This window comes from Malus domestica, chromosome 05, assembly GCF_042453785.1.
Source record: "Malus domestica chromosome 05, GDT2T_hap1".
NCBI classification, from domain to species: Eukaryota; Viridiplantae; Streptophyta; class Magnoliopsida; order Rosales; family Rosaceae; genus Malus; species Malus domestica.
Window position 1 is genome coordinate 1,448,352 of NC_091665.1, and position 12,229 is coordinate 1,460,580.

Sequence of the window (12,229 nt, forward strand, 5' to 3'; positions counted from 1 at the left end):
AATGTTTGACTGATGAAAGTCAATTTTTATTACAAACATTATTACAAAAAAAAAAAAAAAAAAAAAACAAATAAACAGCCCAAACTCCAAGCCCAGGCCCGGCTGTCAAAGCCCAAATCTCTCGCAGCTCTTTCTCCCTAGCGAGCCCACCTACAAATCAGGGCCCAGCTCCAATGCCACTCCTCCCTCATGAGCTATTTGCTTGGCTTTTCTGTGTTTCTAACCCTATTTATCAGCTCTTTGGAGAAGGGCTTTGCCGTGGAAGAAAACCAGCTTCTCCATCAACATGCTCATACAGTTGAACTCAATTCTCTGCTGCCAGCAACCTCCTGCAGCCCTAGCTCCTCTGCCAAAGGTCACGACACCAAGAAATCACCGTCCGCAGCCACCGTCGACAAACTCCGCCTATCCGTCGATACCAAAATCCCAGCCCAGTCCGGAAGCGTAGTGGGCTCAGGAAACTACATTGTCAGCGTGGGCCTGGGCTCGCCCAAGAAGATGCTCTCCCTCATTTTCGACACGGGGAGTGATCTGACGTGGACCCAATGCCGCCCATGTGCTAAATCATGTTACAAACAGAAGGAGCCAATCTTCGACCCCGCAACATCCTTCTCATACGTCAACATCGTCGAGCTCCACGAAGTCATGGCGACTTAATCAGCTAGATTAATTAGGTGATTGACCAATGGCGGACGCAGTAGGTTTGGCCTCTGCAAAGAGAATGTGTTCGGTGCCTGAGAGGCTCCAACTGCATGGTGCCATGCTGGCCTTGCAGTTTGGCTATGCAGGTTTTCATGTCGTCTTAAGAGCTGCCCTAAACATGGGCATTAGCAAGCTCGTTTTCCCAGTTTACAGAAACATCATCGCTCTTCTCCTCCTCCTTCCCTTTGCCTATTTTCTAGAGAAGAAGGACAGGCCTGCAATCACTCTAAACTTTCTCATCCTGTTCTTCCTCCTTGCGCTTATTGGAATTACAACAAACCAAGGATTCTACTTGCTGGGGTTAGACAACACACCACCCACATCTCCCTCTTCGCGTCAGAGACATACAAAAGATCTCTTCTGCATTGCGGTAAAAGAAAGCTCTTCCCCGATGTCTTAGAAAGTCCGGTCCTATAAACAAAGTGACCTGGATTTGAATGCTGTTAAAGAGGCCACCCTTCAAAGATCCTGCACAGTAAATAAGCAGCTTTTAAGAATGGGTGTGCAAAGAGATTCGACCAACACCAGGCCCATCGCCGCCATGCCAGAGGAAGCTTTTGAGAATGGGTGTGCAGAGAGATTCGAAGCTCGACCTCGACGACTCCAAGCACGTCATCCGACGAACCGCTGAGCTCCGTCGTCTCTGTCCATTCAGTTCGACTTCCATAATTAGCGTCGATGAGGTTTGTAAAGCTGTGACTTACATAGAAATCGCCGCTAACTTCTATTCAATTGGAGTGGGCCCACCGGTGCTCTTCCTCTATGGATCCCGGGAGCTCTAGCACTCCCGACGCCACCAACTTTTACTCCCACTGTTCTCCTCCTCCTCCTACGAAGTCGAGTTCATGTGCAACTTCGGTAAAGACCCCAATCGCCGTGTCCGTGAACCTCCATGCACGAACTTCTACGTAAATGGTTGCTTCATGCACTGTCATGGTCTCGCCAATGTTAAGGTAGGTGCTGAGGACGTGATCGCCATTGAGCTGAGGTGCAAGCTGGATAAGCTCGGCTTGGAACTCTGAGAGGCTATAGGTCTGCCTAACCATCAGCATCATCCACACGGGGTAACGCAATCTCGTCGTCGTCTCCACACCAGCTCTGCATCCTCTTCGTCTCCACCGATGGAGATATTTGCAAGCAGCAACCGTCGATCAACGCTGACGGTGTTCATGGCTTTAGCACCGAACCTGCATGAGCCGTCGTGGACAACGCGGAGCCTCTTCAAGAAGAACTCCTCGAACACAGAAATTGCATCGTCGTCACTGGCTCCTCATACTCGTCAGTACATGCAGAGAAAGGACCTATTCATGCCCTCCGCTGCTCCAGCTTCTGTGTATGCTTCATCCGTCATCCTCCTTGCTCCTCCTGCAAATCTCCCGTCCCGTCCGCCCTCATCCACTTCAAGCTCGAGTCCCTCAAGCTCCACGTCATCACCTTCCTCGAGGAGTTCTCCGACCAGCAGCCCCAAAACGCCGGCGTTATCACCTCTTCCGTCCAAACTTCACGGCTATGCTTCTCCCGCTGCTCCAGCTTCTGTGCATCCTTGCCGTCTCTGCCGCAACGACCTCAGCCCTTGCCTTCCTCCATGCTATTCCCCATCCATATATATATATACATATATATAAATACATATATATATATATATATATATATATATATATATATATATACACATGTATGCCAGAAGAATAAAGAAGGGATGGTGGAGTCTTGGGTGCTCTGGCACCATGTGAAAAAAAAAAATGGAATCTTGATTCATCATGGCACCATGTGTGAGTACCACCGAAAAAAAAAAAAAAAATATATATATATATATATATATATATACAAATAAAAAAAGGAGAAGGAATGGTGCCTCTGGCACCGCAGGAAAGTATAATAAAAAAAAAAAAGGAAATCTGGATTGATCTGTCACCATACCTAAAAAAATAAAAAATAAAAAAAATAAAGAATAAAAAAAGGGAAAGCAAGTAGGAAGGTGGGATGGTGCGGATTGCACCATGTAAATATACATATACATGTATGTACATAATATATGTATGTATATAGCAAAAAAAAATGTATTGAGAGAAATAAAGTCCATTTTATTTATTTTTCTGGGAATTTTTACAAAAAAAAAAAAAAAAAAAAAAATTTACAAATGTGCAAACAAACGGGAGGGAGTCTTTATTGCTCAGGTGGTGTCTCAGTACTCGGTGGAGCTCTAGGAAAAAGAGGCGCTGGAGGTTGACTGTTTGAAGCCTCACCACTCGGCGGAACTCCAGGAAGAAGAGGAGCCAAAGCTTGATCATTCGGAGCTTCACTACGCGGTACAGCCCCAGAAGACGAAGGCAAATGTTGTTGGAACAAACCCACAAACCTCCGATGATCAAGTAAAATTTGACCATCAGATTCCTGCATCTGGTCAATTTTCCTTTTCATGTTGGTGGCATAGTTGTGTGCAAGCTTGTGCAGCTGTTTATTCTCATGCTTGAGCCCCCTAATCTCCTGTTTGAGACTCATCACTTCAGCCGCCAACGATTCAACTTGACGGGTTCGAGCAAATAGGCGTTGGGCCATGTTGGACACAGAACCCGCGCACTGCACACTGAGAGCCAGAGAATCCTTAACAGCCAACTCATCAGATCGTTTGGAAAGTAGCCTGTTATCTCTGGGAGTGACAAGGTTCCGGGCCACCACCGCAGCGGTCATATCATTCTTCACCACTGAATCCCCAACGGTAAGAGGACCAGTGGGGGATATGAAGGATGGGCGCCATATGTTGTCTGGAGAAGAAGGGACTGCCTCTTCACCAAGATTCAAGTCAAAACGACGGTCGGAGGGTCCAGACATTTTCAAAGTATTGAAGGAAGAAGAAAACGGACAAATCAAGATCTTAGAAGTGCAAGAAGGGAGTTTTCACAAGCAAAAATTCAAGTGTGCTTTGAAACAAACTGCATGCCTCTATAAAGAAAAAAATCAGCACTCGACGCCAATTCAAAAATCGAAGAGGCAAGCTCAGAATTCGAAGACGCCGATTCAAAAAAAAAATCGAAGAGGCAAGCTCAGAAATCGGAGAGGCATCTTGCTTTTCCAGACGTGTCAGCACCCATCACACGCAAACTCAACTTTGCGGAAATCACGGGTAATTTGTCGAAGCGCCGATCCCAGATATCGAAGAGGCGCTGGTCTTTTCCAGACGCGTCGGCACCCGTCACACGCAAACTCAGCTTTACGGAAATCACGGGTAATTTGTCGAAGCGCCGATCCCAGATATCGAAGAGGCGCTAGTCTTTTTCAGCCACGTCATCACATGTCATATGCACACTCAACTTTGCGTAAATCACGGGTAATTTGTCGAAGCGCCGATCCCAGATATCGAAGAGGCGCCAGTCTTTTTCAGCCGCGTCATCACCTGTCATATGCACACTCAACTTTGCGCAAATCACGGGCAATTTGTCGAAGATTTTCGGTGAAGGAGAAAGCACGTGAAAGTTTACTGTTCAATCACGCGTTAGTTGCCGACACAAGTGAAAGAATAGTACATCTACAGGTATTAAGGGACCTCCTATAACTGTCCACCTTCACCTTCCATAGCAAGGCAGACATACAGAACCTTTCTTCATCTCCGAGAATGCCTTCCCAACGAAGCCTCTCGAGTCACTTGGTGTTCCTTATTCCTTGGGGTACCTCTGTAAGCCAATAACTTCAAAGCAAAAGTATCTCATATCACCAGGGTAGAAAGCAAGAGTATCTCATATCATGCGTTCTCCCTGTCGTTTCCTTTGTCCTTGCTCCTACCTACAAAGACAAGGATAAAGAAAACAATATGCCGGAACTTCCACTCAAACTCGGGTAAGGAACCGACTGCTTGGAACCCTTCCCTGATTGCCTGCCTAGCACTGCTCTCGAGTACTCGTCTCCCACTGCTGCTGTACTTCCATAGAAGCTGTCACATCTGCCTGGAGAACAGATAAGGCAAGTGAAAATGATACCTTGCAGCATGTGGAGACAACGTGCTGAAGAAACAAGCAGAGAAGAATGCATCATGCACAGTCAACTCGGCAGAAAGAGTCTGAGATGAAGAACTCGTTTTGACCCTCAAATTCTTGGGTCGACTTACTAGGCGTTGTGGGCTGCACGTGCCGATTCACCACCCTTGAATCAAATCCTTAAAGATCAAGTCACCAACTGGAAGAAGAACCCATCAATCTTGAAGATCATACCGTTGACCAAACTGTTTAGGTGTGAATTAGAAAGATTGAACAAAGCAACAAGTCGTCACCTTCACCGCGTGCCTGCTTGCCATATGTTCGAGTCAACCTTCAAGAATCAAGCCTCAACGGCCCTTGAAGAAGCTTCCAGCCAAATTCAAAATCAAGCCTCGACGGCCCTGGAAGAAATCACAAGTCTGGTTCAAGATCAAGTGTCTACCACCCTTGAATCAAAACCTAGTTCAAGAATAAGCTGTGGAAAATCAACAATTGGAGGAATTCAGAAAATCCTCCAACCCAGTTCAAGATCAAAGCTGTGGAAAGTCAACAAGCGTAACAAAATACGTGCCGATTCATCCACTACCAAAGCCAAAGATCATCTACCACATGAAGCTCCTTGTGGCCCAATTTCAACCTTCAAGATCAAGTCTCGACGGCCCTTGAAGAAATTTCAAACAAAAGTTCAAGATCAAGCCTCGACGGCCCTTGAAGAAATTTCAAACAAAGTTCAAGATCAAGCCTCAAACGGCCCTTGAAGAAATCTCCAGCCCAGTTCAAGATCAAGCCTCGACGGCCCTTGGATCGACATCTACAGTAAGGGACTTCAAAACGCATCTCCTACACGCGACAAGCACATGTACACGACGCGACTTGAAGTGGGGGCATTTGTAGACATCGAAATTTCGGTAAATAAATGTTGACCGATAAATCAAAGTTTCAACGCTCATGTATTACATAAATTTTACACGTAGCGTGTGATTCAACGAAAATTGAAACGAGTTGGAAAAGTCATCAAATAGGACACGTGTCAACACCTGGCAGAAACGACTTATTTCATCTGGAATATTATATTCAAAATTAGGCCTCGGAAATTTCTATAAATACAAGCCCATTTCATTCATTTGAAGGGGGAACCAAAATCATTAGGCAAAACTCTTGAAGCTCTGAAGCTCTGAAACTCCGAAGCTCTCAAGCATCCAGGTTCCCGAAGAATCAAGAAAGCGTTCTTCGTTCATCATTCATCCTAAGATCAAGCCCCAACGGCCCTTTGGATCAACAATCATCCACCAATTCAAGATCAAGCCCCGACGGCCCTTGAAGAAAGTGTTCTTCGTTCTTCGTTCATTGTTCTTCCAAGATCAAGCCCCGACGGCCCTTGGATCAACCATCCACCAATTCAAGATCAAGCCCCGACGGCCCTTGGATCAACCATCCACCAATTCAAGATCAAGCCCCGACGGCCCTTGAAGAAAGCACCATCGTTCATCATCCGTTCATCCAAGATCAAGCCCCAACGGCCCTTTGGATCAACAACGTCGACAAATCCACACATCCAACCGTTCTTCAAGATCAAGCCCAAAAGCCCTTGAAGATCCGCTCATCACCGTTATTCAAGATCAAGCCTTAACGGCCCTTGAAGAAACACTCATCCTCAAGATCAAGCCCCAACGGCTCCTTGAAGATCCGCTCAAATCCACCTTCAAAGATCAAGCCCACGACCCTTTGAAGAAACGTCCAACTGTTCATCCAAGATCAAGCCTCGACGCCCATTGGATCAACGAAACATCCACAAATCAACACCTTACGGAGATCGAATCAGAGGATCAAATTAGAAAGAGATTGTAACCCAAAATTATCAAAAATACAAATATTTGTTTGTGCACGTTGTTCTTGTCTCTTTCGTTTCAGGAATTTTCCGTGTTCACAGCTTCATTTCAACGTATTGTGTTAAATACACCAAGGCCTTCTTCACTAAGTTCTTTGAATTTTTCCTTTTGTTGAATCTTGTATGTTGAAGCTTTGTGAGTGAAGCATGTAGGTTGAGGTAGTGCTCCCTTAATTTCCCGAGTGAGGAAAACTTCTCGGTTGGAGACTTGAAAAAATCCAAGTCACTGAGTGGTCGTGAGACTTCCGAGTATCAAGGTGCAGTAGCATATGGTAGGAGTTCCCCAAGTCTCCGGTCAAGGGAGTTGACGAATGAGGTGTCTTGCTAGTAGCCAAGTTTCCAAAGTAACAAAACTTCACCATTTTCTTTTCTAAGTGGTAGCCCAAAACTCCTCCTTCATATATATATTTGTTATGAAAGTTGTTAGGCCCAAAGAAGATGAGGCCTAGGAAATTTTATTATTATTTTTTTTTTCAATTTTCGAATTTTCGAATTTCTGAATTCCTGAATTTTCGAATTTCCGAAAAAATATATATATATATATATTAAGCTTTATAGGTGAAGCTTTGTTGGGTACCATGAATTGATTTTGCTTCACACTATCTTGATCACGATAGTGTGAAGCTTTTGGTGAAGCTTTTGTGTTGAAGCTTTGTAGGTGAAGCTTTGGTGGGTGAAGCTTTTGTGGTGGGTGAAGCTTTTGTTGGTGAAGCTTTTGTGGTAGGGGAAGCTTTTGTGGGGGAAGCTAGCTTTGTAGGTGAAGCTTTGTTGGGTACCATGAATTGATTTTGCTTCACACTATCTTGATCAAGATAGTGTGAACTTTTGTAGGTGAAGCTTTTGTGTGGAAGCTTTGTAGGTGAAGCTTTTGTGGGTGAAGCTTTTGTGGTGGGGGAAGCTTTTGTGGTTGAAGCTTTTGTTGGTGAAGCTTTTGTGGTGGGTGAAGCTTTTTTGGGTGAAGCTTTTATGGGTGAAGCTTTTGTAGGTGAAGCTTTTGTGGTGGGTGAAGCTTTTGTGGGTGAAGCTTTTGTTGGTGAAGCTTTTATGGGTGAAGCTTTTGTGGGTGAAGCTTTTGTGGTGGGTGAAGCTTTTATGGGTGAAGCTTTTGTAGGTGAAGCTATTGTGGGTGAAGCTTTTGTAGGTGAAGCTTTAGAGTTGCAGCTTTGTAGGTGAAACTTTGGAGTTGAAGCTTTTGTTGAGGAAGCTTTTATGGGTGAAGCTTTTGTAGGTGAAGCTATTGTGGGTGAAGCTTTTGTAGGTGAAGCTTTTATGGTGGGTGAAGCTTTTATGGGTGAAGCTTTTCTAAGTGAAGTTATTATGGGTGAAGCTTTTGTAGGTGAAGCTTTGGAGTTGAAGCTTTGTAGGTGAAGCTTTGGAGTTGAAGCTTTTGTTGGGTACCATGAATTGATTTTGCTTCACACTATCTTGATCAAGATAGTGTGAAGCTTTTGAGAATTTGTAGTTGTCCTCCATTGATGAAGCTTTTGTTGGTGAAGCTTTTGTGATGAAGCTTTTGTTGGCATCATAAATTGGTTTTGCTTCACACTGTCTTGATCAAGAGTGTGTGAAGCTTTTGAGAATTGTGGTTTCCCTCCATTGATGAAGCTCTTGTTGGCACTATAAATTGGTTTTGCTTCACACTGTCTTGATCAAGAGTGTGTGAAACTTTTGAAAATTGTGGTTGAACTCCTTTGCACATTGTCTTGATCAAGAGTGTGAAGCTTTCTACAAGTTGTAGTGTTTGCATTGTTAAAGAGGGGAAATGTCTGAAGCAGATGCAAGAAGGCTGAATAGCTTGATCTTCGTACGCCATGCACTGAAGTTGTTGTTGGCTTGCAATAAGACTTTGTTGGTGACTATAACTCTTGTTGGGCATAAGTGTTCCCCTAGTTGAGTTGTCAAGTTTGAGGGTTTTTTATTATTTGTGAATGCTAGGAGTTCACATGTACAAGTTGTACCACTCATCTTCTGGTAGGTGGAAGGAATGGTGAGTTGCTTTCATCACTTGGTTGATGGTACAAAGGTGAGTTCCTTCATCACCTTTCATCACATTTCATCACCTGGTTGGTGGCACGAGGATGAGTTCCTTCTTCACATGGTTGGTGGCATGAATGGCAAGTTGCCAAATGATATTAGAGTACGAGTTGTACATTTCATCACCTGGTTGGTGGCATGAAAGAGAGTACGGGTTGTACATTTCATCACCTGGTTGGTGGCATAAAGATGAGTTTCTTCTTCACCTGGTTGGTGGCATGAGTGGCAAGTTGCCAAATGATATTAGAGTATTGGTTGTACATTTCATCACCTGGTTGGTAGCATGAAAGAGAGTACGGGTTGTACATTTCATCACCTGGTTGGTGGCTAGAAGATGAGTTCCTTCTTCACATTTCATCACCTGGTTGGTGAGAATAAGGGCAAGGTGTCGAGGCACTTTGTAGCAAGTGTCGAAGACACAAAGTATGTTGAACCCTTTCGAAACACAGTTGGCTTATGTATAGATGTGTTGGAATGTATGATGTTTATGTATGAATGTGTTGGAATGTATGATGTTTATGTATGAATGTGTTGGAGTGTATAATGTTTATGTTGATTGATATGAGTGATGCTTATGAATGTTTTGCTATGCATGAAGGGATCCATGCTTTCGATATGCGAACCATGTTGGTTGTAACACTTAGTATCACATACTTTGTGTCAAAGTATGCATGTTGAAGCTCTGAGTTGCAGTATAAGGGTAGGTCAGCATAGACCAAGTGTTCTAGTGCTAGGAACGCAAAAGACTCAGAAGAAGTTGTCTGAATTCCCTCTTCTTTAAATATTTTCCGAATGGCTTGTGTGACAAAAGATCTCAAGCGGTGTAGAGTCAAAACATTTGTAATGTGTATGCCTTCTTATAATAGCATTTCCTTCATTACCTAGTCCTTCACTTTGAAAGAGTGAGGCTTGGCCCTATAGTCATAATAGTTGACGATACGTTCAAGAGACAGATACGAACTTTTATCCCTCTTGTTGTAATGGGCTTGCTGAGAGTAAAAATCCTTCCTCTTACCAAGAGACAGATACATTTGGTGACTTAGCGAGTAGTTAAATGAGGCAAGAGATGATGCAATAGGTGTCTGAATGGCTAATATCTCCTCACTTGGTAGAACTTGACTTCCACTTCCCATTTGTTGATAGGGGTTAACCATATGGGGGTTCCCTTGGTATGTCCTTGCTTTGGCGAAGGCGTGGTTGTAAGCATGTGCCATCGCCTCAGAGTAAGTCTTCCAACTGTTGGCATTGATCATGTACTTGAAGAAACAATCACGTAGGCCTGCCGTGAAGGCCTTGAGGGCAGTCTTGTCGTCTGCCTCAGCGCAGCGAGAATACTTATGGCTGAAGCGACCGACATACTCTCGTAGTGACTCATCCAGCTTCTGGCGAATAGTGTACAAGTCATCTGCAAAATGCAAGTGATCGATCTGGAAGATGTGTTGAGAGACAAACAGTTTCCTCAATTCCTCAAATAAGTCTACTGTCTTAGGTGGAAGACGGCAATACCAGTTTAGAGCTCCACCAGAGAGGGTAGAGGGGAAGATGAGACATCGCTCTTCGTCGGTGTGCTTCCGATATGCCATGTGGACTCAAAGATGTTAAGGTGTTCAACTGGGTTATCCCTTCCAGTATAGAGTTGTAAACCAAGCTTTTGTTTTGTCTTCGCTTGAATGGGGTGTCGAGGATCGTTCTTGTGAGAGGGCCAGGCCTGCGTTGATTCCAGTCAGGTATCGTGGTCTAATGTTCAGCCTTCAACTTGTTTACTTCCTCAAGGAGCTGTAGGACAAGGGGGTCCTGAGTGGAGTCATGTACCATTGGAATTTTCTTTCGTAAGTCTCCATTGCCTCTTGGAAGTAGGAAAGTTTGAGTAAGGGCATGTGGTTTTTTCTCAGACTCGTTGTACTGACTTCTTGGGCGAGTCTGTCGGAATACCTCAGAGTCCCCCGTACCTTCATATTCCTCTAGCACCTGTCGTTCCTTCCTTAGATTGGCAGCTGGCCTGGGTCATGGGAGGGGACCGAGTCTTTCATAAACCCTTGGGTCATTGATCTTCAAGCATATGTGGAGGGGATTCTCTTGACGTTGCTTTAGAAAGTCTCGACAGTCACGATAAACAGCTTTCGATCCTTCCAACCCTTCTGCAAGGAGGTGTCTTCCTTCACTTCTTCTACTTCGGGTCGAAGCATCTGGGTTGAGAGAAGTCTCATGTTGATCAATGTTTTGATGATTAGCTCGCTCCTCATCAGGGATACCCATGTCGAAGGAAGGTGACCCTCCGTGTTGGGGGGCATCCAGATGATGGTTGATGTCCACCTGGGCAACGAGCTCACGTGTTTAAATACGCCTATTTTCGTGGAGCATCTCAAAGAGCTTCTCATACTGCTCATGGATGACCTCATTCTTCATTGCTATCTTGTTGTTCTGAGCTTCTAGCTCATCGACTTTAGCTTGAAGAGCAACCCTTTTTCCTTCCTTCTTTCGTTGCTTCGCACTAGGTGCAAGAGAGGTGTCATTCTGTGTGTTGTGGCTTCCTTCGCTTCCCATGTTGGAGAGGGATGCATGGTCAAAAAAGAGTGTACGAATGGTGGAAACCAGCTTGGCAAAGCTGAGGAGAGTGGGAATAATTGTCGTTCCCACAGACGGCGCCAAATGTTGATGCCCAAAATCAGTGAGGACTTTGGTATAATAGAAAGTGTTAAGTTTGTGACCTTCGCTAGATTGCTCAGGTCATTAGTGTGGATAAGTATGTAAATGAATAGAGATAGGGAAGCAAACACAAGATGTACGTGGTTCACCCAGATTGGTTACGTCCACAGAGTAGAGGAGTTCTCATTAATTGTGAAGGGTTTACATAAGTACATAGGTTCAAGCTCTCCTTTAGTGAGTACTAGTGAATGATTTAGTACAAATGACATTAGGCCATATTGTGAGAGAATGATCTCTATTTATAGAAGAAAGTTTCTAGTTTCATTCTGACATTGACACGTGTTGTGTTGTGATTGGCTTCTGATGTCGACACGTGTCGCGCGGTGATTAGCCTTCTGGTTGGAGGGAAACTCTTCTGGGTCCTTGACGGTATAACATTGACCAGTGCTCAGTAGTTTTGGGATTGGTCAAGTATGGTACAAACAAAATGAAAGAGAACCGACATAGCTTTTCGTGTCGATTCCCACAGATGGCGCCAAATGTTGATGCACAAAATCGGAGGGTCTTGGAACAACGTAAATCCGACCGTGAATCTGTAAGAAAGTAAAGAACACAAGATGTATCGTGGTTCACCCCCAATGTTTAGGCTACGACAAGCTGATGTTGATTGTATTTCTATGTAACTGTATGTATGGATTACAAGTGTGAGGGGGAGTCCCCCAGAGAAAGAGAGAGTTTGAGAGAGCTTTGCTCTGAATATGAGAGCCTCTGTTTGGGAATGTGAGGCTTGAGGATTGTGAGGGTAAAAAGTCCCTTTTATAGAATAAAGGGTCCTCCCCTTTTACATAGATCATGTGGGCTCAATGTCTGGAAGCCTAAGTAATGAGGCCCAATATAATATGGTATTAACAGTAGTCCCTCAAGTCTTCAGTCAAGAGAGTCTTTTGGCTGGAGACTTGAAATTCAGTCCATGTGTGGGCCGAAGTAA

General features: G+C 44.4%; 1 protein-coding gene across 1 annotated transcript; it reads left to right on the forward strand.

The window, feature by feature from the left end:
* The first annotated feature begins 685 nt into the window (after nt 1-685).
* On the forward strand, nt 686-1,102 carry LOC103413799 (protein WALLS ARE THIN 1-like). The gene has a single exon (XM_070820971.1). It carries the CDS (start codon nt 686-688, stop codon nt 1,100-1,102), a length of 417 nt encoding a protein of 138 aa, XP_070677072.1.
* The last annotated feature ends 11,127 nt before the right edge of the window (nt 1,103-12,229 follow it).

Bases quoted from the DNA above. Each gene is read 5' to 3' on its own strand.
- LOC103413799 (XM_070820971.1), top strand. From the start codon at position 686: ATGGCGGACGCAGTAGGTTTGGCCTCTGCAAAGAGAATGTGTTCGGTG.